The sequence below is a fragment of the Lindgomyces ingoldianus genome, assembly GCF_010093535.1.
Source record: "Lindgomyces ingoldianus strain ATCC 200398 unplaced genomic scaffold BDR25scaffold_12, whole genome shotgun sequence".
In the NCBI taxonomy this organism is placed as follows: Eukaryota; Fungi; Ascomycota; class Dothideomycetes; order Pleosporales; family Lindgomycetaceae; genus Lindgomyces; species Lindgomyces ingoldianus.
In genome coordinates, this window is record NW_022985173.1 from 1,137,758 (window position 1) to 1,162,937 (window position 25,180).

A 25,180-nucleotide genomic window follows, 5' to 3' on the forward strand; every position below is an offset into this window, starting at 1 on the left:
TGGATTTAGTCGCAGTCCAGGACCCGAGGACAACAGCATGTTTTGCAGCGTGTGCATTTATCTGCGTATATATTGTTCTGCTGTGCTTAGCGGAAGGCTGACCTGTTGCCACTTGCAACATGTTCACCCTTGTCACCAACATGGACAGTATCTAGTCTCAACATGCTAAATATTACTCTAGGCGTAGGCTAAGCCGATCAAATGACAATATGCCTAGTATAATTCCTCCTTTTCTAGAGCTAGGAGTAGTTCTTGGTCATCCATTCCACCAAGGGCACTGGTTCGACAACACTCTTTTCGTATTTTCTGGTCTTCTCGGGCAAGCAGACAAGAATGACTTTATTATGAAACCACCTTGTGTTGCGTTTGCCAAAAGGTTAACCTCCCAGCTAGCACAGCAGAAGGATATATATAGACGGATAGCTGTACGCGACACCTTGTTCTTACGCACCTTCGTGGTCATGAGCACCTTTTCTTAGACCAGTCGATTTTATAGACACGGGGAAGGATTGCTTTGCTAATATAGATGAACACCGCCCTTTTTGCCTGCCACATGCGAAGCTCTTTTTCTCTCCCCGATCACGATCGAGTGCTCCTGATCCAAAAAAAGTATTGCACAACGAATCCGTCTTCAGTAATGGGCAACTTGTGTGATCATACTATGCACATGCAATGATATCTAATACTCTGTCTCTTCAAAGGGCAGGGAAATTATCAAGGTTGAACTGGAGTATGACATAGCAAAGGATTAACCATGTCGATTCCGGCACTTACGTCCGATGGAAGTGTGCGACTGCGTCGTCGCTGGTTTACTATTGAAAAAAAGGGCAAAACGGGCCGCCATCCCTTCCATGGTTATATTCTTGTTTTTGGCTATGCCTTCTTATCATGAAAAGCAGGGAAAGGCTGCTTCTACCAAGGGAGAGAAAGTTATCCAGCAAAGGGGATTACACGAGCTCAAACTCAGTAAATGCATCTCACCTATTGGTGTTATGTACTGCTATTAGCGAGGACATGTCCTTCACAGTTGATCCAGCAGGCACAGTGTTCGGAATCGACAGGTGGAGCACCTACAAATGGTGCAAGAGGGTGAATTGAGGTCGCGAGCCAAGCCGCCCACCCATCTAATTTATATGCCACGTAACATTCAAAAAGTCAAAAAGCTCCGTTGCACTTACCTTTGAACGCTCTGTATCAACTTGGTTCCTATCCCGTTGTCGCATTAGCCAAATCCATCAGCACAGATCTAGGATGAGGAGGCTTTTGGGGAGGTGCTCGCCTCTGAATCACAGCAGAGCTCCCATACCACCCAATTTCAATCGCAATTCACCATGCAAGAGTAACGGATGCTGATCCTTTAGCTGACGTTTCTACTGCTTCCTCACTCACTAAGTGCGACTCTACCAAGAGCGATTTGAGCAGCCCTACAAAAGGTGCGAAGCGCAAAAACAGAACTTAATCTGCTATAACCTCAATTTTCCTATAATAGAGTTGAGTTTTATAGAGAATTGATGAAACTTTAACTAGTTTAGAGTGACATTTGATCGAGATGTGATCAACTCTTGATGCTAAGCAGTGAATTGTTTGACCACCCTCTAACCTACACTAGGGCAGATTTGATAGAAAACTCCACATAAACTTCATCCCCGCTAACTATCAAAATGACTAGCCTAGCCCCATTGAGCACCTGCAGGTGGGCCACTTACCATCTGTCGGTCCCTAACACTAAGTAGGTGTTGGAGTAGCTGTAACAGAGCATAGAGAAGCATTTAATGGGCGTAGAAAGGGAGGCAGCAAGTTTCCTAAGGAGTGAAGTCAGAAAAAGGAGGGTTCGTTGGGTTCAATGATGTATACGAGAGAGCATGGCTAAATGCCTGCCATACTTATGTTCCACCAGGATATCCTTTCGACAATTGCGGAGAGTTCTCAACCAGAATGGCGACAACAGACTACCCACTTGGAATGAGTCGATGCAACCGTCTCCCTACCTCGGCCGACTTCATTAAACACACAGAATCCAGTGTGGCTAAAAGTGGCCAACCTTCTATAAGCAGGAAGATCGGGAGGTTTTACGATGAACTAGAGGTTCGTGGTTTTAGAGCCGCAACGAAGAAACAGGTTGCTCGGAAGATGGTCTGTGCAAATGCTTTAGGGACTTTACGTAGGCATTTCTAACCCGCACTGAAGTGTTTCGACCTGGTTTGTAGACATCGATGGCCAACGCAGCATTCGCCCTTCTCGATGCCGGATCGGAAAACCCTACACGATCTAAGATCCAAAGACCGGGCGATAGTTTATAGGAGCGTCGTCTGGCGGAACACTCCTGCTGCGTAGGGCAGGCTTTTTCGAGCTCTACTAGCCAGACGCGAAATGGTATGCAGAGTCGTAGCTTTCAGGACAGCATTTCTCTACGTCAGCGAACTAGTTCTCTCCAGCATAGGTGACCAAGCACACAAACACTTAGATGTAGAGAAAAAATGGTATCAGGGCGAGATCCTACGTATATTCGTTCTAACCTCTCAGTCTGCTCGAGTCTCTTCCTAGCACAATTGCCGTTGCACCGCTAACATCTCTGACTCCGTCTTCTTTGTCTGGTGATGCCGGCATGGGATGCCGTAAGTGTACCGACCAATTTCCCTTGGATTCAATACTTTCTCCACATGCTACCACCCCAGCAAGACTGCTGTTTCCACTTACCCCTATTGCAGTCTTTCTTGCACGACACATTCCCTCGGTTGCCTCTCGCACAGCTGCTGCCTCACACACGACAGTAGAAGGTAGTCGTCGATAAGGTTAAGTTGGGGAAAGATGGCAGAGTCTATCGGAGCAAAAACAAGGTCATCTAGTTCCCTAACCTTAGAAGTTTAGTGAAAAGATGAGCGTATTAGGGTCAACTTCAATTTCGCAGTAAATGGCAAGGTAAACTAGAGTAGGTGGCGACAACTATTAAAGCAGATATAGAAAGCAATCAAGAGTCTTGATGCATGCAGGCTGAAAAGACAATAGAGGCAGTAAGTGCCTCCGATGTCGTAAAGAGGGGTGATTTGGGACAAAATTTTGAATCCTATGAATGGTTTTACTAATTTTGGCAAGAGATTCTGCTAATCTAATCTACTCTACTCATGTCCCACTGAAGATGCGATAATGTCGGAGAAGTAAGTAACACTAAGGCATTCATTGTATCGGAAAGAAAGTAGAAGATACCCGAGAGAAGCAATACACACGCGCTTTTACACACAATCACAACGCCACAAGAAAGCATGCACACATGTATCAAGTACTTCCACCCGCAGGGAATATGGACTGCTCATCCTACAGAAGCCCTGACCGGCTGTCCCAATCACGCCCAAGCTCGTGTTTCCTAGATAGTCAATATCACACGCTTTTCTCACAACATCCACCATCACTAATCATCAATCCCATCTCATCTCATCCAAAGCTGATCCACTTGGAAACAAGAAAAAACGGGTCTGCAAGCAAGATTAAACTCGCCTCGCATTAATCCCCAAGCGAAAAAGCAACCCCCAACCTAACTAACCTCAGCCTTGAGTTCAGTCCAGTCCGATCTCGTCTAACATTAGCTTATATCCATGTCCATCAATTCCCAATCTGGCTCTTAGCCCGCGCTGACAGAGCCCATAGAAGCAAGAGGTTAGCAAACAAGCACAAATCGAAGCTCACCTGAATTAACATGATCAGCAATCTGAACCAATGCTTAGGTCCTCTCTCAGTCCTTTATCGACGCGTTATAATCCCCAAACCCTGGGCCAGTGGCTCACTAGTTTCCTAGATCGATTGACGCTAAACTGAAAGACCATCTTGTATGATGCCTGTGCTATGAAGCGCCAACTTCCACATTAACCCCAGATCTGATCTCATGATTGCCATTGCCCGGGCCTAGCGGGTGGTAGTAGACTAGAACGTTGGAGTCCAGCTGGCTAATAACCAGCGGTACCGAACGAAATGCAAAAGGCGCCCAAAAGCATTATTACAATTGGCCTGCATCAGAATTGCCGTTTATATTTCATTATCTGTGCTTACCAATACTATGAGACGGAGTCCAACTCCGACCTCCGCCGGTCAGATAGGCGAGCTCCTGACGTGCTCGTGCAAGATCGAGATTCGAAGTTTTCAGCTCAAAACGATCGGTCCCATGACCTTGGAAAATCACCTGCCATCCTCCTCGTTCATTATTATTACGTGCATTGTGTGCTATCTACGCATATCCGGCTGGCCCTGAGGTAGGCCGCTAGAGATAGCCTGAGGCATCGATGAAGCGAAGCGAAGCTTTCGAAACTTTGGTCCTGTCTTGTGCATGCATACACATCCCATGAAATGCGTGCAATCCAACCACGGGACGGTCCGCCTCAGAAGCACGTATTTGTGAACGTGCTACATATTGGAGACCCTTTATTCAGGGGGGGGATAAAGAATAATATTAATATTAAGGACACCCATCTCCTGCCATGCCATCTCCTAGTCCCAAACCCAGGCCTCGCCGAGCCCAACCCTGGTGTACCCAATACCGATATGCAGTCCAAGACATCAGGAACACAAGCGACAAAAAGAGCAAGGGGGAATCGACGCTCCATTCAGCCACCTGAGTGAATATAACTAGATATGGGGGAACATATGAAAAATGAGCCAATCCCTTCCAAATAGTGTGCGCGAGATACGAGTAGATCGGAGAAACTTGCAATCTGGTAAAATGAAGGGAAGCGCCACACCAACGTGGTGATGCAAGACAAGAGAAAACGAGGTAAAGGGAGGGGAATACCGTATGCCGATGCAATGCAGAAAATCGCAGATCCCAAACAGTTTCTCCACACTATGCGAAAGCACACAGCAATCCAACGCGCAATGAAATGCAAGCGAATGGCGTCCAGGGATACATGTAATGCGTGATAGAAATCGCAGAAGTGCAGATATAAAACGCAGTGAATTGTAGTTCGGGGGGAAACGAGTACCCAACATACTATCGAAAGGTGAAACCGTCGTGTGCCCATCCATATGCCGTTCCAGAGCCATACATCGTACTCGCGTGTTCTCCGTCTTCGTCAAATGGATACTCCGTTCGGTTCAATTGGTCTCGTATGCGTCGTGGAGTGTCGTTGCTTTGTATTGCGTCCAGATGAGAAAACGAAGAGCAGGCGCGGGCAAGGTAAGCGTATAGCAAACCTCCGGGGAAAGTGTGGAGTAGGTGTTATGCAACGAAGCAGCCATACCAATGAAATACGTTGCCCTAATTAAGCCAACAAAAAGCGGATGAGGGGGTTGGGCAGATGCTGTGCATAGTGTACAGGGTATGAAAGAAAATAATGAAAAAGGAGAAGAATTCACATTGAAGAAGTAAACGACCGAGTCCTCCATGATGAGTCTTCGTTTCAATTTCCCATCCAACGTCTGTATCCTCAATAAGACCTCGCTTGGACTAAGGTTGACCCATTTCTGAATACAGTCGAGGTAAGTCTGCGATGTCCGATTTGGAGATAGGCTGCCCGAGTGCAAGTTTTTGTTGCAGATGCCAGGGAATGCGGAGACTATTCAACACCTCAGTATGTCTGCCAGCCTTGTGGGGGGGCTTGGGCTCCAGGAGCCCACCCAGCCATTCCAGGTTGCTGCACAGCTGTGCTCTGCTGCATGAAATGTTGGGGACTTGGACTGGGTTGATAAGGATTCTGGCCCATAGCTGGATAACCGGGGCTGGGCATAGCAGCCATCGTCTGGTATCGCTGCACAGGTGTACCATGCATTGACCCGCTGCTTTGAGAGTGGTGAAGCTGAGGAGGAATATGTAGAGGTGACTGCTGAGGATGAGGGGACTGTTGGGCCGCATGTTGAGCGTACTGTTGCATGTTGTGCTGCTGTGAGAGGGGAGAAGGTTGCGGTTGGCCCTGAGGCCACATATGTGATGGAGCGTAGCCGTAGCCCGGAGGTGGAGCCTGAGCGCCACCAGGCGGAATTCCCATACTCGGGACGCGTTGTTGCATTTGCTCTGGTCGTAGCGGAGTATGCACCGGATGCCTTGGTGACTGAACCATAGGGTTCTGCGGATAAGACTGCTGCGGATACTGCTGGGCGCTTGGCATGCGACTTTGCGCTTGTGGTGTATGAGCTACCATACCACGCTGTCCGGTGGGAGGAGCAGTGCTAGTGGAGGGAAGACGAGGTGACTGAACCGCCTGTGAGACTTGCACATTATCGCCTTCCGCGGTGGCTGGACGAGGGGACTGCACAGGGGGATCATGGGGGCGTCTCCAGTAAGAGTCAAGGTACTCTTTACGATTCTTCCGTTGCTGCTCGAGCTGCTTGTTAAACTCGGCGGTTTGGGCAGCTTGATTGAGAATCTCGCTTGATGGACTGGGCCTGGTAGGGTCTTGATATGGCACTCCCGAAAGTTCCTGTCTTGGTCGCTGGACATTGCCATAATCTCTAGGTTGCAGATCTGTGGTAGTGGCATGGTTGAACGGATCAGAAGTCGCTGGAGGAACTGCACCCGGCGCTGGGGTGAGCACACCGTAGGGCTGCATGGGATTTACCCCGGCGCCTAAGTAGTCGTGATCCAGCTTCCCTGGATATGCACCAGCAGCGCCAAAAGCCAGGGCGTGGGCACCTGCACTGGCTTCAGCAGCCGCAGCCTCTCTCGCCTTTGCTGCTCCGGGTCTCTTCTCACCCGCGGCGTCCTCTTCGGTAAAGCCTTGCTTCCTGGCTTTGCTCTCCCAGTAGTCATCACGGACCCGCCTTCCGTTTACGATTAGCCTGCTCCCAAACTGTCGAAACATGGACCGTGCAGTCACAATCGCGATCTGTCGAGAGCGATACGAATATGGCAGGATTTCCTGATGAATTAAATCATCCTTCTCGGCCTGTGTAGCAATAATCTTGTAGAGCGATCGGTTCTTATTGAAGAGCAGATACGAGTCCCGGTAACCGAGAACACGGGCGCACTCTGTAGCAAGCATAAATAGCTTGACTTTTCTCTTGGGCACGTAAAAGGTGCGGCACCGATATTCTCGCCCGTCTAGCGGGTGCCCATTCGGGTCAACCTTCTTCTCGCCGGCTTCGTCAAATTCGCGAGGTAGATATTCGTCTCCCTCTGGATTGAGCTGGTCGGTAGTGTGGTCCCGAACCGTCGGCAATGCCTTGATCACAGTACTCTTAGTTGGCGTGGTCTTAGACGGCGATGTTTGGGTTGGGGAAGTTTGAGGAAGTGGTGTGTTCGGTAGTTGGGGAGTTTGTACAGGCGGAGCTGTGTTAGTCTGAGAAGGCGTGGGAGGTAGTTGCGAGGAATGAGGACTGTCTGCAAAGGACACCTTAGAAGATTTGGGAGGACGCCCGCGCTTTCGCGGCTTATTCTCATCTGCGACATATGCATTAGTACTTAGGCCCGAGGCGCACCGGCAGCCGCTGCGAATAGCCGCATTGCTACTGGGGAAATTCGACATACCTCCATCGCCGTGCCCTCCATGTTGCTCATCCCCGTAGCTGTTTTCTGGGGAGCGACTGCGCTTGACTCCGCGCGACGGTTGCGGTGGGACGGATTGTGGCTGGCTGCCCAGTACACCTACAAATTGAGGAGTCAGTGGAAATTGTGCCAACGGGAAGCTGGGGCGGATGTAACAGATGATGCGGGAGCTAGTAACTTTGCAGCCCGGGACTGTTTGTTGATGGAATTGCGCACAAACGAGAGTTTTGCGGTCGAAACATGGAAATGCATTTTTCGTACCTGGGGAGTTCAGCGCAGCGGGATTGATGGTGCCAGAGCCGTCCATGATGCCGTTCCCAATACCACCATTTGTCAAGGTCTGGACTGGATGCATTGAGTACATTCCAGGCGTTGCAAGGAGCGGCCGGGCTCGCAGGCAGCTCCGGTCGGGTCAGCGAGCTCTATTCGAGGCCAATCGGGCGGCGGCGATTTTAAAAAGGGGCGATGGGATGGATGCAGTGATGGCGGACCTGGGGCGTGCGACGCGACGGGCGTGGCATGCGGTAGAGTCGTGATGAGGTTGAGATGGGGATTCACGACGGGGTTTGTGGTGTCGACGCGACAGAGTAGCCGCACGTTCCCGAAGATGATCCAGGCCAAGCACTGGTGAGATCCGGGCGTCAACCTCAGTTCGGTCGGAGCCAGCAAGGCAGTCCAGTAGGGTGTGCGCGGTGAGGGTTTGGCGGCCTACTGCGCGATGCGTTGTTGGGCGATGCAAGGTCGCACAGGGACAAGAACAGGAGGGTGAGCGGGAGGCGGGAGGCGAGAGGCGTGCGCGGAGTGCGTGGAGTGCAGCGCGATGACGAGCCGCGAAGCTGATCCGCAACACCTGGGGGCACCTGGGGAACTCCGACTGCGACTCGGGCTGTGCAAGGAGAATAATGTTAGCAGCGTGCTCGTCGGGTGGGCGAGCGCACCATGGCAATAGCAGGGCGACAAGTAAGGCTGCCACGTGAGAGGGTGGATGGGAAACCACAAATCGCAGCACCCAGCGATGACCGATAGGGATGGGCGGGGAGCTGCTCGCACCCGCTGTAAGGGTTTGTCGTCAGCGACCTTGGGGCTTGCAGCGTGCGCACTCTGGGGCCCGGCAGCTGCAAGATTCCCGTGGTCGGGACGTGTGGAGAAGGGAGGACGTACCGTTTGGTGGCAGGCTCAGGCTGCCGTCTAACCCACGACGATATGATGCGAGCCAGTAGTGGGATATGTACGAATCGAAGGTGTAAGGTGGCCGCCGTCGCGGCTAAGGCCAGCGTCCTTCCGCGGCTGTGGATACGCTGCGAGAGCTGTTCGAGGCGGGAGACGAGTGGAGGCTGGCAGCAGAGACCAACAGGACCCTTCAACCGCACACCGAGGGAGCAGGCTGCGCAGCAATAACTGGAGCGCTGGGGGGTGGGGGGTCCACAACTGGGGTGAATTGCGATTGCGAATGGAGGGATACCTAATCGATAAAGTGCATGCAGCGGGGCGCTTGGCTTGGGCTGGTGCGTCGTCAGGGAGCAAGGAAGCGCAAGGAAGAGGCTGCGCTGGGCAGCTGATCGGGGCGGCGACGACGACGCTGCTGGGAGACACTGGCCGGCACACAACGGCGCGGACAGTAGCGAGCAAATGGCGGCGGATCTGGCGTCCCCCTTCACGCTTCAAGAGCGGCTGCAAGAGGTCTGGAGGCGGGTGCTGGACGGGCAACTTGGGGGTTTGGGGTCGGAGGGGGCACCACTTCCGTGCTGCTTCAAGGGCCAGGCCAGCCGCAGCAGCAGTCAGTGGTCAAGGCGTGGGCATGGAGCAGCGTGAGGGTGCATGGATGGTGGCTTTTCACAGGCGTCGCTGTGTCGCGGCGTTCGTTTCCTGCAATCCGCTTCAACAAGGCAGCGGACAAGATGACCTGCATAATTGCTCTGATAGTGACGCCTGCTCGGATCGCCCTTAGTGTCCAGAATTATTGACAGCAGCCCATCCGCCCCCCGACCAACGGCCAAGCTCACAGGATCCCGAATCTGCGCCGCCCGGCTCTGATTAATCACTCAAGAAATATTCAACTGCTGAGGGCAGTCCGCGCTGCTCACAACCCCTTCGGCCGTCTTCCATTGCTTGCTCATCCACACGCGAAGTCCGTTCCGGCTGAGTGTGCACAGAAACGGCGAGGCGGGCGTCCGGCGAGCAGGGCATCACGAACAGGTCCTTCATCTCTCCCACCACTCAGATCCGCCGTGCGCTGCTGATTGAGCAAAGGCGAGGGTGTCAGTAGGATGCTGTCGAATCATCGCCTGTCTAGGCCCAAGATGCCGCAGAGGACTAAGACAGACTGGATTCGGGCGTGCATGACCACGGCGGCCGCTTATGCATTCCCCATCCTCTTTTATCAACCTAGCCGTATCGTCTGACTCCCTCTCTCGTCGCCGTCCCCACTGAGAGGCCCTTTGCTGCCGCTGATGCTTGCCGCAGCAACCGAATCTAGCAGTTGACTTAATTGAAGTCCATGTCCGAACCTACCACCTTCCACGGCTGCCTGCTCGTAAATCCCGCCCAGTCCGCCCTCGGCGATCGGTCGCCAAATCGGCCAATCTATGTGGTAAGTGAAGGCGTAATCCATTCTTCTGTTTCGCTGAGTAACCTCACGGCCAGGCTTTGAGTGGCCTCGTCCTCAGTCAAAGCAGCCCCAATCCAACCTATGAGAGTCAAACACTGCTTGACCACGGCAAGCGGTTCCGTTAATCCGGTTCAGCTTCCCTGAGGTCTGGTTAGGGCCTTCCGTGAAGCAGAGGCCAAACTGTCCTGAGTATCTTCTGTGTGGTCTTGAACTTGAATTGACGATCCGTTCCACGATTGTCCCGCCTCCGTCCCCCCGACAAGGGAAGACTGTCGAGGGATGAGCCCTTAACTGTCCGTGCTGCAATCGATCGACCGCACGGTCACTTGCTTGTATCTTGCATCGCTTCCGCAGCGCGCCACACTGTTCCTCGGTGGCTTGAATCCGCCCGCATCGAACACGACGTCGAACCACACTTTGACCTGGCCTGTGCGTTACTTGAAGAAAGTGGAGATGTCCTTTGAGGCTCTCTCCAGTCGAAGCAGCTTGAGAGTTTCCGAAACGAAAATGAAAACCCACCGAGACACGGGGCTTGCATTGGCGGAAGACTTGAATTCCGTGAATCACGCTATCGCTGCTTGACTGTCCAAATCAGGCCCAGTTGAAGGAGGCGCGTCATGATGCTTTCAGTTCGGACGTGTTCGCCGGTGGGCTGTGCAACCATGGGTAATGTCTCAGAGTGGAGTTCGTCAGATGCTCCCCTGCAGGGTCCGTCGTCGCCCGTCAACCAGTTCCAATATAGCCGTCAAAGCATTTCACTGCGACGTCTCTCCAGGACAGCGGAGCCCTAAACGGTCAATTCAACTAGAGCAGACAGATTGTGCAGGGTAAAGGGTCTCGTGACGAGTATGAGTCGACATGATAAGGGTGGATTGCAAATACCCCAACCCAACCCGAAGACAATTGATCCCCCTTGCCTTTCGCCTGTAATGTTAGTAGATACAAAGCAACAAGTTACGCACTGAATAGCGTGATTGATTGCACTGCTGAATACCAAGAAAGTAGTAATCCAAGTGTTATCCCTAGCCACGACATCGAGAGGGCATTGTTGACTAGTCCGTTCTGCCGTCTTTAGAAAATTAGTGTCATATCTCAACGGTTCTGTAAGCACCACTGGACGCGCACTCGAAACGATCGATGGAGAATCCTGGACGAATTCCTAGCTTACAGCTTGGCGCTAGGTCTAAGGTGGAGCTTGATCAGATGATGCAGACGCTATCGTGAACGGTCGACTCGTGGAGCCGCTACTTTAGATGCGAGTGCGAGTTCCCCAGCCAAACTCCCGAATATCGTGGGTGTGAAACTAGGCACAGGTAAAGACGGGCTGTTGTTTGACTGACCAGTCGGAGATGGTTTGCTGTGGGGTTTTCGTTTCAAACTACCGCAGTGACGGAGCACATTACTTTGCGGAGCGTATGACAGCCGATGATTACTGCAAATAGAGAGGTGCGAAGAGTGCTCTAATTCCTAAGCCAGACTACACGTTCAGTGGTGCAGCAAGTCTTGTAGTACAACTCTGGCGGTGAGTCGTCCATCTTGACCGCTTTGTTCCGAGGGAAAAAAAAAATAAAACTCAATCACTGGTCGTGAGGTAATAGTAACATGGTAGGGTTTGCGAATCCTTGGTACCGAGCTAGCCTGTCCCTGCTTTGGCCTAGACAAACGGAAAGGACTCCTCGGGCTAGGGGCTTCTGTGCAATTGTTTCACACACTTCATGAAAAGAGAAGTTTGATAGACAGACAGACAGGTTTCAGGCAGCGGGTATGGAGAGGCTGCTCAAAGAGATCTCCAATGTAGGTGTCCTTTTATTGGTGTTTTTGCTTTTGGCAGGTCGGAGGGCGCTTCCAATACTCGTCTGCTGTTACATCCACTGAATACTACCACGGGGAAGATTGAACGGCTGGCATTGCCTGAAATGTGTAGCAACTGTTTGAATTTGTTTGCTTTCCCTATGTGTGTGAGTCAAAAATAACTGCTGCGTCGCGTCCACCGATATCCGTAAAGTGTGGCGGGGCCTTAATAGAGCAATTAAGTGGTTAGGTCTATCATAGCGAATAGAAAGCGGGAATGCGCCTGCCGTTGCAGAGAGAGCGATCAGGTGGAATGCGAGAGTTGTGTCGTCGTATCATCGTCTAGACTCATCAGATGACCTTAACACCGTTTGTTGAAATTGATTGGATAAGATGCGGCTGTAGTAGACAACCGAGCCGGGGAAGATCTGGTTCAGCCATCACGCGTACGTTCTCAGAAAGCTTAAATATTTCCTGATAACGGCTCCCTCCGACGTAAAGGGTGGGTGTGGCAAGTGCAGGTTCACATAGTCAAGCATGATCCAAGGTACATTGACGCCTGGATTTCTGGCCAGATGGTTGAGTTCTTCGACTTCGAATTGTGAGATACTACCTCTGTAGTGGGATGTCAATTAATCTATGTTGCCTGTCTCCACTAGGGATCACCTACACAAATTGGGGTATTCAGAGGCTTTCAATCGCCTCGCCTTCAACGCCAACCGATCCTTATCTTCCGAAGAAAAACACCGGAAGATACTCTGAGGAAAATCGGAGAGATAGAGGGCTGCTATACATCCAGGGAGTTTACCTCGATAGCTACGCTTTCGCTGCCTAACCAGTTGATCACACGCCGAGATCGAGATGATCTCGCAAACCATTTCCTTCACTTTCTCCCAGGGGCAAGGCCGGGCACGGCACTGTAACGCTCGTCACGTTCTGTCTTGAAGAGAAATTGGACCCAGAAGTCCCTGCTGTCCTCGTCGAACCATTGCCAGAACTTCCCTTCCCGCCTGTCCACCTCCCGAGCTTGTAGCTTGACAGCCACAGTTTCATATGGTTCTGCAGCGACAACAAAGTATTGGAACTGCGCATTTGGCTCCTCGATCTTTTGCTCATAAGCGTTCATGAACCGTAATCGGGGAGCGACGCCGGGGGCAATCTCGGGATAGTGAAATTGAAAGAGCAGTCCATTCTGGCGCGTCATCGGATCGCGAACTTTGGTGATTCTATATCCCGGCCTCCCGATTTTGATTAAATTTTTCTTCACCTGCACACCAGCGAGCAGGCCTGGCACCACCGAGTCAGGTCCCTTCCCCTCCTTTTGCTCCCTCGCTGCTCGACGCGCGAGGTTGGTCTGATGCTTTCGCCCCTGGGTATGTGCCAAATAAGATCCGTCATTCTGGTGTACTGTCAAGCATAGACGGCACTCAAAGCTGCCGACGTGGTTTTTGAAGAAGTAGGGGTCTTTGTCAAGATCGATTGTTTCCAGTGCGAGCTTCCGTAGACGTTCCCGGCGATCGGCGTTGGTTGCAGAGGTTGAGGCGACACCACCACCTCCATGTTTGGAGCCCGCGCGATTCTGGAGATGTTATTGATGAAGTACTTGGGATAAGATGCTGAGGTTGCGTACTTGGTAGTCCATGCTGGAGATCCCTAGCGAGACTCTTTGCCACTCGTTGACACTTGTGATGGATTGCGAGTAGATAATTCCAACGCTCAAAGTATGCTGGCAGGAAGGTGCTGTGGATGGAGTGGACGTGGCGCGTTGGCGTTGTGTCGTCGAAGAACTTTACCTAGCCACGCCAAGAAATTGTGCCACACCAGTGATATCACGTGCATGTCAGGCACCTCTGTGTTTACCGTCTTGAAATGCTTCACGCAGCTCAAATGTTTCCAGGACTCTGATTACCCAGTAATATCGACATTCTATTCCCAGAAGACTGTCCTTGCAGTTTTCCTAGTCTTTCAGTCTTTCTAGTCTCGCAGTTATCTTAAGTTGTGGATGATGCCTCCAGAATTTAACACCAACCAACCACCATAACTGTATTATCCGATGGCGACTGACCTCTACATCGGCAAACGCCTCTCTTTTGACGTACAACTGTGTACTGTACGGTATATTGGCAAGCTCAAAGGTACCAAAGGGGAGTGGCTGGGTGTAGAGTGGGATGATCCAACTCGAGGGAAGCACTCCGGGGAGAATGGGGGCATTAAATATTTCGAATGTGATTACTTCCTCTCAACCCCCTCTCTACTGTTGATTGCCATTTCTGTTTCTGGGGGGAGGGTAAGCTGACAATCCAGGCGCGAACAAACAACCAACCGCTGGCTCTTTCGTCCGCCCAGGACGCAAATCTGACCCGCCCCAGTCTTTCGTCGAAGCCTTGAAAATGAAGTATGCCTCCGAATACTTTGAAGACCCCGATGTGCAGATTGTTTTCACAATTCAAGATAATACCAAGCCTCCTTTGTCGCAGCCGAGTCGACCTATCCGGATTAGCGGTAAAGAGGTGGAAGAAGTCGGCTTCGACAAAATTCGGAAGCAGCTGGCAGATCTTAATGAGTTGCGAATTGTCATCTTAGATGGCTTGTGCATGTCGAGGCCGATTGCCACTTTAAGAGAAAGAAAAGAAGCATCACAGGAAGACGCTTGGCCCACAGGCCTCACAGACATCAAGGATGTGTGTCCAAAGACTGTCGAACTTGATCTGAGTCGCAATCTGTTCGAAGAGTGGAGGGAGGTTGCCTCTATTTGCGAGCAGCTGGACAAGTTGAGAAGCTTGAGAGTGGAGTAAGTGTTTCCGGGATTTCCCCGTGTCACTAGTCCTTTACGACTCGGTGTCGTTCCATATGTTAACGTTGGCTCTCAGCGGTAACCGGTTTCGAGATACAACATTGACCAACGCCGAGAGACAAAGATGCCTCAAAGCCTTCGGAAACATTAAGACACTCAGGCTAGAAGACACTCTTCTCTCATGGGAGGAGGTACAACCTCCCTCCCCCTCAAAGTCTCCTCTACTAAAACCCTCCAGATAACTCGGATAACCACCCTGTTCCCTACCCTTACAACCTTCGTCGCCTCCAGCAATCTTTACACAACCTTAACCCCACATCTCCTAACCCCAACCATCACCGACCTAACCCTGGAAGACAACCTGTTCCCCTCCCTCTCCTCCCTTTCCCCCCTAACCCGCCTGCCTAACCTCCAACGCCTCGTCCTCAAAAGCAACAAAATCTCCTCAGCCTCCCCATCAGACGTCCCACTCCCCATCTTCTCTCACACCATCACCGACGTCGACCTCTCCTACAACGCCATTGTCACCTGGGCGTTCATCGACGCCCTCGCTCACGTCTTTCCGGGCCTAACCTCCCTCCGAATCTCCCACAACCCGTTATACCACTCACTACAATCCGCCGACGGCCGCACGCTCAGCGTTGAAGATGGATACATGCTCACACTCGCTCGGCTTGGGGCGCTCAAAATTTTAAACTACAGTCCGATTACTGCCAAAGAGCGGCTAAATGCCGAATCATACTACCTGTCCCTCATATCCCGTGAACTAGTTTTCTCACCACCGGAACTTGCAGACCAGATCATAGCGTCGCATCCACGATATCAGTATCTGTGTGCGGAGTACGGGGAACCGGTTATCCATCATGAAGCGGGGAAAGTGAATCCGAATTCGTTGGCGGCGCGGCTTGTAAGGTGTACTTTTTACCTAGGGGCTAGTGCGAAGGCGTCCTTATCTACGGCTATAGCATCGTCTCTCTCTCTCCCAACTGTAGAACGCATTGAAGCGGAAGTCCCCACATCCTTCACTGCATACAGTCTCCTCGGATTCGTGGCCAAGGAATTCAGCCTGCCTCCTAGGAAACTGAGACTTGTCTGGGAGACGGGGGACTGGATGCTTGCGAGTCGTGCACTGCACGATGTCGCGGAAGAAGAATGGGATTCTGAGTCTGAGTCTGAGTCTGGGTCTAGTAGGAGCGGGGGTGACGATGGGGTAGAGTTAGAGCGGGATGGGGGAGAGAGGGTGATGAGGGAGGTGGAGATTGTGCCTGGGACGAAGTTGGTTGGGACATGGATTGATGGGATGGAGGCTGTGATTAGAGTGGAGATGAGATGAAAGTCTTACGAAAAATCTACCCGGGATACTATTGTGTATCAGAAGACTACAGCAAGGCACACACACTCTCTCAACTTCAAAGCATTAATAAATAGACAGAATGACCGCAAGGTGTGGGAAGACTATCTCCGAGGAAGTTATCATTAATTCCTCCAGCACCCCAGTTGAAAACCAAACTCCAGAGCCATGCTCAAAGCATTTGAAAAGGCACACGAACCCCCTCTTTTTATGTACCAAAACCACATGATCAACATAAGCAAGCAAGTAAGCATCCCAGCTACCCGCCTCGTTACCTAAGCATCTGACCCGCAATTCCCACCGCCACGCCGGCTCCAATCCCATATATGCGCCCACATGCATTTCTTCTCCCGGCCCCCGTATTCCCTGTATTCCCGTTGCCAAAAGCCTGACACGCCTGCACCTGCAACCCAAAGCAAGCCTGCGCGCTCAGACTCGAGCAAATCGAGCTCGCGGACGGCATTCCCACACTCGCAATGGCCGTGATGGTCGCCCCACCGTTCGGTGCAGAAATTGTGACGCCCTGGCGGCCACTCGCTAGTGCTGCAGTGCAGCTTGCAGCATCCGTCTGGCAGCTCGTATAAGCTGAAGAGCAAGCGGCTGCATTGGTGTAAGTAGTCGGAATAAAGGCGAAAGGGTAGTACTGGTTTGATACCGTGGATCGGACATAAGACTGGGATCCGCTTTGCTGGACGAACGTCGTTGCCGTGGACGTGCCAATGATGACGCCATTGTTCGTGGTCGTGACTGCCGTGACGAAAGGGACCGTTGTGGTAGCCGCGCCTCCTCCCGTATTGGAAGCTGTGGTTCCTCCGCCTACGGGCGCGATGGTTCCCGTGCAGGCAGCGTTTAGAGGGCAGCATGCGACATGGCCGGCAGCGTCAGCGGAACATACACTGCCCGACCTACAGCAGAGTCCTGGGGCCCCGAGACCAGAGCATGCATTGTAACCCGATGCGCAGCCCGTCTGTCTTTTAAGGAGCTCGAGTTCCCCCTCTCCTTCTGCGATTGTGTCGTTGGTTTGGGCGGGCGGGCTTTCGAGCAGTGGTTCAACGAAGGCGGCTAGGAAGTTGGGTGTTGCGCAGGCAATTGCGACGAGGAGGAACAGGGAAGCAAGAACATTCCGCATTGTGGGTGTCGTTGTACCGTGCCTGCGGGAGGAATGGAATGCGCCTAGAGGCGAGACAAGAATGCGGGAAGTGTCTATGCTGAGGCTGGCTATCGATAGCTGCAAGAGTTTTGGCGTGACGGCTGTAAACAAAAGTTTAGCAACGTCTATTAGAGTGCAACATTTTCCGGCAAAAGCTGGTAGACGTACAGTGGCCTTATCGTGTTAAATGTGTTGGAAGAATTGGCATGTGTCGTCGACGTCAATTGGACTGGGCAGCGATGAGGTGTGCAGCTCCAATGCCTTGGTGTGGTTCGTTGTCAAGGCGACCCGCAGAAATCAGCTCTGGGCGCACGTGCTTTAGCCTCTCAAGTTGGCAGTTCCTGCACTGTGATTGGCAGATCTCCCGTCTCGCTACCACAGAGGCACAGATGAATGTCCAGCATCACACTGCTCTTACCCCCATAGCACGACAGCAGCAAACGTGAGAGCTTCGCATGTGGCAGAATTTATATACCGGTTTGCATAGTCGTCATCCGGCCCTAATCCTTCAATACAGGTCTTAATCACGTAGTGAGTGAAACAGTTCCCTGAAAACGCTAGCAAAAAAGTGTTTGCAGTCACGGTCACAAAAAATGCACGACAAACGCCAAACTAAGAACGCATTGCTGCACTTAAAATATCAAGGATTATACTTACATAAGCGGCCTTTTAATTCTGGCAAACGGCTTGACCGGAATCGTACCAGCGTCTGGGTCATCTACAGTTGTAGCCCATCCACCATCGGTTGTTGAAGAGAATTGGAGTTTTGTTTGAATACATATGTAAGTCTGTGATTTCTACGATGGGCTGTCCAATCAACTCAGCACTTGACGTCCCACGATACTAAATCTATCACATAACATCTCGGAACCTCAGTCTACAAGACATCACTTCTCTCATACCCATGCAAAGAGGGAAATAAATTGTGTATTCCTAAAATTCCTCCGCATCATTGTAGTCCTTATAGAATCGGAGTAGAAGGTACCTAGGCCAAGGAGGGTGGTCTGGCGGTGAGATAGTGAAAGAGTGGATATGCGGAAGCGTTGAGTATCGCTTGGCGGGGTTGATAGAACATGCGCAGTACCTCGGTCGCAACAAGCAGAATAACCTCGTGACATGAGCACTAAGCCAGTACCCCAGACGACAATTCACTTTAATGATTAGAAATAGAAGGATTCTCACTTGTCTACTTGTCGACTCGAGTTTCCGCCAGGCCTTCAGGGCTCTACAACAGCACTACGGATATGAAGGAGGCAGTACTACCAAAGAAAGCAGGGGTATCTTCGAAAAACTCTCTACAAATGCATAGCCCCCACCCGAACCTCCACAAGCAGATCTTTACACGCTTACCCCTGCCAGCCTCCTTCGATCTAAACATGCTTTGAAGAATCGCAATAACGTAAATCCAGTATATTCTCCAAAGCTCAAAGAACTCCTCTTTGTTAAAGCCAAGTTTAAGAACAGATAATGTTCATACAAGCTGGAGATGGAATTTCAAAATTTCAGAATTACTTGAAGATATTTCTCGATACAGAGAAAAGAGTTTTGCCAGACCATGCAGGTCCCTAGGATATATCAAACTACACCCTGACATGAGCGCCTACTAGCCATCCACCGGTTACTTCAATAAACCGGACACTTCCTGAGGGTCGTCAGTCCTAGCTTTCAAATCCCTGCCAGTGATCCTAATCACTCTGATGGAAAGCTCCCAGGTATTTGGATTTCTAGTAAGGGTAATTTATTAGAGCCAACAAAGACAGGAGAATTTGACTAACCATGGGCGAACTGCTCATTTACATGCCGCCCGTAAAGCCGCTAGATGTGGCATGGTGGTCTCACGGTTACCGTCACTTGAAGTCTCGAATAACTCAAACAACAGAGAATAGCTCTAGAACCAGGATGGGAGAATTGGTCAAGGAACTGCGAGATGGTGTAGTCAGGCATTTACGGGACTTCGTATAAATCCTAGGAAGATCTAGTAGGGGTCTCAGCCGGCGTTTTAGCTTCATGGTGTCTATGGTCTGTTAGCTCCCTGGTGATAGGAACTTTCAATGTAGAGTTAAGGAGGGTGCAACACGCCTGTACTGTTCATAGTCAAACTTTGTTTAGAAGGCCTATACAATGGAAATATGCCATTTGTGCGGAAAGAACAGCGCGGGAGTCAATCTAACTGCCGCCTCGCCTCTTTCCTCATCTTCAAGCTTGACGAGCATCTGCATTCTCACAGAGCCAGAACCATCCCAACAAAACCCAAAACTCCAACTGCTGTCACCGGAACCTCAGTCGGAATCCCATACCCCGAACTCCGGATCGAACTCGATGCCCCAAAATCAAAACTTAGCGTCGGCTGCACGTGTCCTTGTCCAGTCGTCTGTACACTTCCTCCTCCACCCGAACTTACCGAACTACTTCCACTCTCCCCTCCAGAGATAGCACTCGCTGTCTCACTAGCACTCCCTCCCTTCCCCGACGCGGTAATCCCAACACTCGCACCTACACCTCCCGTCGCCGCCGCCCTCAAACTCTCAATCGCACTTTCCAACGCTACAATATTACTCTGATACTCGCTTGGCACGGCATCCAGCCAGGACGGATGCACGGTTGCTGTAAATGCGGATTGGATGATGGATACTGGATCCCCCGTTGTGGATTCCACCGATGTGTAATATGAGTACAATAGTGATTGGATTGAAGTTGGGATGTAGAGTGATATTAATTGGGCTGCGTTGCCAGAAAATGGCGACTGTGGTGGCAGGGTTGATGTTCTGGGGGCTGTTAGTCTAGGCGAGAGGGGAGAGGAGAAAGGCTAGGCATAAGGTACGCTTGTCTAGGTTCGAGATTTTGCAAGGCTAATGCGGGAATTGCGTAAGTGATGAGGATGGTGAGGATATGCATCTTTGGTAGTGAAGATTTCGGCTTGGATTCTGCATGTATTTGCTTATGGAGGTAGATGAGAGAAAAGGATTCGAGGGTCAAGGAAATGACAAGGGCAGAGTGGAACGCTCATTATTGAGAAGGCTGGTATCTATCTATCTGATCGTTTTCCTTCTAATATTGAAACAATGAGTGGCGGGTGGGGCTGGAAATACAAACGCGCTAGTCCGACTTCGGAAATCATGTTCTATTTGTGTTAGAAATTCTGAGTATACAGAATGTCTAGATAGTTTACGGGCCTGGAATAACTCTAGTGATTATTAAAATTGAATCTAAGGATCCTGTTCGTCGAGTATTCAGGGTAGGAGCATATTGACAATAGATCACATGTATTTTGGCAATGTGGTTTCCTTAAAGAGTGCATGGAATAGACAATGATGATGATAGTAGGTAGTTAGAAAGGACATGTTCTTCTTAAATAATGATTTATGCGAGAATTGAGCATAGGTGGAGACTCTAGTATTAATGGTATTCATAGATTAGTCTAAAATAATGACACTTTTAGAGCTCACAGCGTGCTCTTATTCCCCCTATCCAATGCAATACCTAAGCTCCGATGAAAATGCATACCCAAAAAAACATGTGTACGGCCGTATGAATACCCAGAAGCCACACCCGGCGTGATATTCTTTGAACCTCATCTCAAGCCACGCCTTTGGTATCCCATATAGATCATACCAACAGCTATATCTCCGCTATCGTTACCGTTACCACTACCTCCATACCCTCTTTCCCTTCCCACTCCTCAGATTCCTATATGGATCAAACCCCTTACCACGCCCCATATTAACCTCCTGCTGTTTTTGAAACCTCTTCACCTCACCCGCATACTCCTCATACCTCTCCTGCCAGAATTCGAACAGCCCCTGCACGTCATCCACAAATCCATCTGGCCCCCTCTGCCACACCCACAACGCGATCCCAGCCACCGAACCCCACACCACCAAGCGGAAGATAAGCTTGACCCAGAACATAACGGCGCGATACGCCATGTCGAGGATCTTGAGGGAGATGAGGAGCAGGATGGCGAGGGTGAGGATGGTGGCTAGATCGGGTTGTGTAGTGAGACGGAGGAAGAGCGGGGTAAGATGTGTTTGCAGCGTTTTGAAGATCCCGAACGTAGTAGTTGTGATGGTTATGATGGTGGAGAGGAGAGAGGGTGGGAAGATGTTTTGCATGACGTGGATGTAGTCTGATGAGCTGTTAGGAGTGTTCGCACTGAGGGAAATAATGCTGCGGCTCGTACCTTGGACGAAGTCCATTGTTGCTTTCATGCGCGAGAACGCGCTCAAGGTGAGTGAATGTGGTAGGTTGAGAGGTTGTATGTGGTTCGACGGCGCGTCGGAGGCTTGGATGAGGTGTTGTAGAGAAGGTGGGGGAAGGCGTGGGATAGGGTCGGCCTTTGATGCTTTGGGCTTTGTTTCTGCGAATGGAAGTCGTTGCCCGATAGCTTTTTTTGTTTCGAGCAAAGTCGGAGTTTCATTCACGGTTGGGATGATCTGCACGTCATGCGGCTTGGCATCGCGAATGCTGCACGGTCCATGCATGGAACACCTGGCGGCAGGTCTATCTTGCGGGAGCTTGCGATGCGTGATAAAATGAGGACTACTTGCTGTAGCTTAAGTATCCAATCGTTTCAGAAATCTAGTTGCCAAGGCTGCCTTCAACTTCGAGGTCTTTACTCCGCACATGGTAATTGAAGGAATTGGGATACTTCAATTTTGCACCTTCACTTAAGTAGAAAATTGTATATGGGTCAATATATCTGATTGCTTGATTCAATATCCTCAACGACTCTGCGCTGTTGCCTGCGTACATATAAGACCGGCTTCATCTCCTCCTCCACTCATCCATCATTTCAGATCCGCTTGTGGTGCCGCATATCATCCAGGCTATTAGCCTTCGGAGAGAAATGAAACTATGCTAACGAAAGAGGCCAGTGCCTGTGTAGGTGACTTGAAGTCTGGTATCACAATAATTCCTCCTAAAACGCCAGATAAAAGTCGTGTGCGAACGTAAATATGTATAAAGAAAGGTAAACGATAGAATGTCGTCTTGACAATTGAGTGGGGGTGTTTCTGGTCTGCAATCTTTGCCGCGAAGATCGTAGCAGGACTGGGGTTGTAGAGATCCCGAAGTAGGCAGGCTGGAGAGCGCCTAGAGGGGACTCCGTCTGGCGGGGGGTGGCGAGTTCTCTATGGACAATAATACCTACTCCTAACAGCACCCAGAGGCTGAGAAGTAAGGTTGTTTATGAGTTGGAAAAGTGGTATTAATCCTCGTTTGTGTGGTCTCACACATTGCCGTATCTTGCGACGGAGTAGAGAGGTCTCTCTGACTGGGTGGAAGGACGAGTTTTGTCCCTATCCCGATCACGTGGTGGGGAGTCGAAGCCGAAGTCAAAGTTGAAATCGAAGTCGGAAGCCTCTGACATAGAAGGATAGTGATTGTGTCGATGAGATGATCCGTACGATTTGCGAGATCCATGTGACCCTCTCGATCCTCTTCGCGGAAATTCGCCTGTAGTGGAGGATGGTGAGTAAGGCGTTGGTGGTCGATCTGCAAGTGATACGCTTGACTTGCGTCGAGCCTGTTCTGGCATACGAATGGGGGTTGAAGGGTCCTTAGTAGGGCTCCGGGGTGGTGTTCGAGGAGGGTCATAGAGGCCGAGCTCCTTCTCGAACATGTTCGGAGTTCTAGTGCTACGGACGACGGCAGGCTGCGTTGGTCTGATGCCGTACTTTTCTGGCCGTTTCGTGTACTGGCTGGGTCGCCTCCATGACTCGAATTCGGCGTCGTCCAAAGGAGTGACAGCTCGGAGTGAGAAGCCTCGGATCCTCCTCTTTGACCGCTTCCAGCAGAAGAGAACCAACACGGCGGCGAGAGTCAGCAACAAGAAGCCTAGCACGGCGGCGAGGATGATCCAGACTCGAGTCTCTATCATGGTGGGGGAAAGTGGGGAGCGGTTTCAGTGATTCTCCTCTTGATGAGATGTTCCAAGGTTGATAATGAGGATTGATGGTATGGCACAGTGTAGTAGCACCACACAGCCCAGGAGCGAAACGATAAATGAAAGGACGCTTAAGGTGAAGGCGAATTTCTAGACGGTAGGTGCTTTGCTCCAAGAGGGGAAGGTGTCCGGCGGCTCGGGTAGGGACAAAGCTTGAACACGAGATACCTAGGTAGTCGACAATGCCAGATGACTTTAGAGAGTGGACGCTAGTCGACCATGGTTGCTGGAGACGCACAGGACAGAGACGGTGGGTGTCAAGGAACAGACATTCAGAACATGCTCACAAGCCTAGGAGAGGCTCAGATGAGGGGTGGAGGGAGAGGATGGGTAAAGACTAAGTAGTGCTACGGGAGTAGGCGTGGCGCTGGGTCATGCGCAATCAACCTCGCTCCACCACGGCCGCAAGAGGGAGCAGTAGCAAGCGGTGTGTGTGTGGAGCCGGCGATGGTAATTGACGAGCAGAACAAAAGGCACGGCAGAGGCAGCGAGAGGCGCACTTGGAGAGGGGAAGCTCCCGCTTATACGCACCGGCGCCCTTAGCTGATGCGCGATGCAGGAACAAGAGATGGTGGGGTGCAAAGCGTGTGAAAAGGCCGTGGAGGCTGAAATATCGGTGAGAGCAGCACTAAAGACATCCATGAAGAGGTTAATTTTACATGCCTTGAATTCACCCCGCCGTTGGAAACATGGCGCACCGACCATGATAGGCAGTTGGCCCGCTGTTCGTCTGCGCACACACCACAGGTGCAGGTACCCATTGTGGACCAGGGACATGGTGACGCTCGACCTGCCTCCTGGAGTGCTCTGTACGATGCTCTGCTTTTTGCTGCTCGACCTCCCGGCGGGCCGCGAGCGACGTGGACGCCGCCAGGAACAGGAACAACCGTGAGCCCGTCATGAGAGCCACGATACGCTACCGCAGGGGCATCAGTCGAGCCGAATTAGAGCAGATAGCCGCACACCACCACACCACGTTGCACTCCAGCTCGCTTCACGAATTGGTTTTTGGTGCCCCTGACACGATGTTGTCGGAGGATCAGCACGATGGGGAAAAATGCTATCGATAATCGGGATAGCCTCTCAGTGGCGCTGGCCAATCCCATCCGACGACGAGCGGGCTCTAGGATGCGTGTCGTCCCGCAGACTCCTTTCGTCTGCCGCCATCTCACTGCGAAACCGAGCCTGCGCAGCCTTGGGCTGGCCTCAGCTTGCAACCCGCTCCAGCAAAGCAGTTTTTCGTCATTCATCGCCTTCCATGCAGCCATGCAGCGCCCCAGAAGCTACGGTTCTGCTAAGGTTGCAAAGGCCAGAGCTCCAGGGGTCGATTGAGTGCCTGCAGCCAGTCAAAATGTACGCATTGAGGTCCAAATGGATCAGCACTTTGACAAGGCGAGCATCCCTTGTCTTGCCCGCTCAACACCAGATCCTGAGTGGAACAACGACTTGTTGATGCAGGCAACCGGGAGCCATTTACTAAATGGCTCCCAGATAGCAGAGGCTGGAGCCATCGGCTGGTCGATTCGCCTGCCAACTCAGCAACCAACTCAGCAAGTGCTTACGGCCCTGTGATGAGTTGATAAAGATGCTTATTTCCCTGAAACCCAATGAGGACAGCGAAGTCGACAATTCTTATACAGAGTGACTTTTTTTGCATGTAGTAATGTAAATTCAGGCCCATCCAGGGACGAATTCCAGGGACGCAATTCACGTCTGCTACTTGAATTCCAAGGCGGCTCACGAACATCACTGCCACCGTGTGTTACCATCGCTCCTGCAACTAGCAGACCAGCTCGTTTTCGACACCGCGCATTTTCCCATCCTCGGTATTCCCTGTCGCGACCAGTGCGTCTAGACTTCACCTCTTCGTAATTTTAGTAAGTAGACCTTCGAAATCGCTGGAGGCGCTTCTTGCGCTGAGAAATATTTCCATCCCATCCGCTACCATATTACACGAGCTGTTTGTGCATCATCGCCTGCTGCATAGGGCTACATTCACCCTCTTTCCCAGCCGTGCTGACCGAGGACTCGCAATCTTACAGGGTACCAACCATAGAGTAGTAGCATCAGCAGCACA

The 25,180-nt window shown here is 51.3% G+C and overlaps 9 protein-coding genes across 9 annotated transcripts; 3 read left to right on the forward strand and 6 right to left on the reverse strand.

Annotated features, from left to right (window-relative positions):
• Positions 1 to 779: 779 nt before the first annotated feature.
• BDR25DRAFT_353969 (uncharacterized protein) lies at positions 780 to 1,343 on the forward strand (the record flags this gene model as incomplete). Its single annotated transcript, XM_033695244.1, has 4 exons — positions 780 to 994; positions 1,037 to 1,099; positions 1,156 to 1,216; positions 1,251 to 1,343. 4 exons carry the CDS (start codon positions 780 to 782, stop codon positions 1,341 to 1,343), a joined length of 432 nt encoding a protein of 143 aa, XP_033549110.1.
• Positions 1,344 to 1,661: 318 nt separating this feature from the next.
• On the forward strand, positions 1,662 to 3,970 carry BDR25DRAFT_393136 (uncharacterized protein; the record flags this gene model as incomplete). Its single annotated transcript, XM_033698242.1, has 12 exons — positions 1,662 to 1,715; positions 1,816 to 2,133; positions 2,208 to 2,292; positions 2,335 to 2,440; positions 2,524 to 2,734; positions 2,775 to 2,837; positions 2,881 to 2,919; positions 2,991 to 3,039; positions 3,137 to 3,155; positions 3,256 to 3,468; positions 3,511 to 3,592; positions 3,643 to 3,970. The coding sequence occupies 12 exons, from the start codon at positions 1,662 to 1,664 to the stop codon at positions 3,688 to 3,690; spliced, it is 1,287 nt and encodes a 428-aa protein (XP_033549111.1). The 3' UTR covers positions 3,691 to 3,970.
• A 1,320-nt stretch (positions 3,971 to 5,290) lies between these two features.
• BDR25DRAFT_19840 (uncharacterized protein) lies at positions 5,291 to 8,234 on the reverse strand. Its single transcript, XM_033684362.1, has 3 exons — positions 7,727 to 8,234; positions 7,448 to 7,564; positions 5,291 to 7,360 (listed from the first exon to the last, which is right to left on the reverse strand). The coding sequence occupies exons 1-3, from the start codon at positions 7,827 to 7,829 to the stop codon at positions 5,553 to 5,555; spliced, it is 2,028 nt and encodes a 675-aa protein (XP_033549112.1). The 5' UTR covers positions 7,830 to 8,234; the 3' UTR covers positions 5,291 to 5,552.
• Positions 8,235 to 12,528: 4,294 nt separating this feature from the next.
• Positions 12,529 to 13,616, reverse strand: BDR25DRAFT_342229 (uncharacterized protein). Its single transcript, XM_033693699.1, has 2 exons — positions 13,495 to 13,616; positions 12,529 to 13,443 (listed from the first exon to the last, which is right to left on the reverse strand). Exons 1-2 carry the CDS (start codon positions 13,504 to 13,506, stop codon positions 12,748 to 12,750), a joined length of 708 nt encoding a protein of 235 aa, XP_033549113.1. The 5' UTR covers positions 13,507 to 13,616; the 3' UTR covers positions 12,529 to 12,747.
• A 162-nt stretch (positions 13,617 to 13,778) lies between these two features.
• BDR25DRAFT_333631 (tubulin-specific chaperone E) lies at positions 13,779 to 15,991 on the forward strand (the record flags this gene model as incomplete). The annotated part of the gene is made up of 4 exons (XM_033692857.1): positions 13,779 to 14,089; positions 14,169 to 14,655; positions 14,735 to 14,849; positions 14,897 to 15,991. Exons 1-4 carry the CDS (start codon positions 13,918 to 13,920, stop codon positions 15,989 to 15,991), a joined length of 1,869 nt encoding a protein of 622 aa, XP_033549114.1. The 5' UTR covers positions 13,779 to 13,917.
• A 17-nt stretch (positions 15,992 to 16,008) lies between these two features.
• Positions 16,009 to 17,393, reverse strand: BDR25DRAFT_19905 (uncharacterized protein). The gene has a single exon (XM_033684369.1). It carries the CDS (start codon positions 17,136 to 17,138, stop codon positions 16,281 to 16,283), a length of 858 nt encoding a protein of 285 aa, XP_033549115.1. The 5' UTR covers positions 17,139 to 17,393; the 3' UTR covers positions 16,009 to 16,280.
• A 3,188-nt stretch (positions 17,394 to 20,581) lies between these two features.
• On the reverse strand, positions 20,582 to 21,552 carry BDR25DRAFT_303001 (uncharacterized protein). Its single transcript, XM_033689922.1, has 2 exons — positions 21,340 to 21,552; positions 20,582 to 21,285 (listed from the first exon to the last, which is right to left on the reverse strand). Exons 1-2 carry the CDS (start codon positions 21,353 to 21,355, stop codon positions 20,807 to 20,809), a joined length of 495 nt encoding a protein of 164 aa, XP_033549116.1. The 5' UTR covers positions 21,356 to 21,552; the 3' UTR covers positions 20,582 to 20,806.
• Positions 21,553 to 22,491: 939 nt separating this feature from the next.
• Positions 22,492 to 23,031, reverse strand: BDR25DRAFT_164648 (uncharacterized protein; the record flags this gene model as incomplete). The annotated part of the gene is made up of 1 exon (XM_033684082.1): positions 22,492 to 23,031. A coding segment is annotated over one exon (540 nt), but the record flags the coding sequence as incomplete, so codon positions are not given.
• Positions 23,032 to 23,773: 742 nt separating this feature from the next.
• BDR25DRAFT_367104 (uncharacterized protein) lies at positions 23,774 to 24,371 on the reverse strand (the record flags this gene model as incomplete). Its single annotated transcript, XM_033696985.1, has 2 exons — positions 23,774 to 24,019; positions 24,069 to 24,371. 2 exons carry the CDS (start codon positions 24,369 to 24,371, stop codon positions 23,774 to 23,776), a joined length of 549 nt encoding a protein of 182 aa, XP_033549118.1.
• Between the last annotated feature and the right edge of the window lie 809 nt (positions 24,372 to 25,180).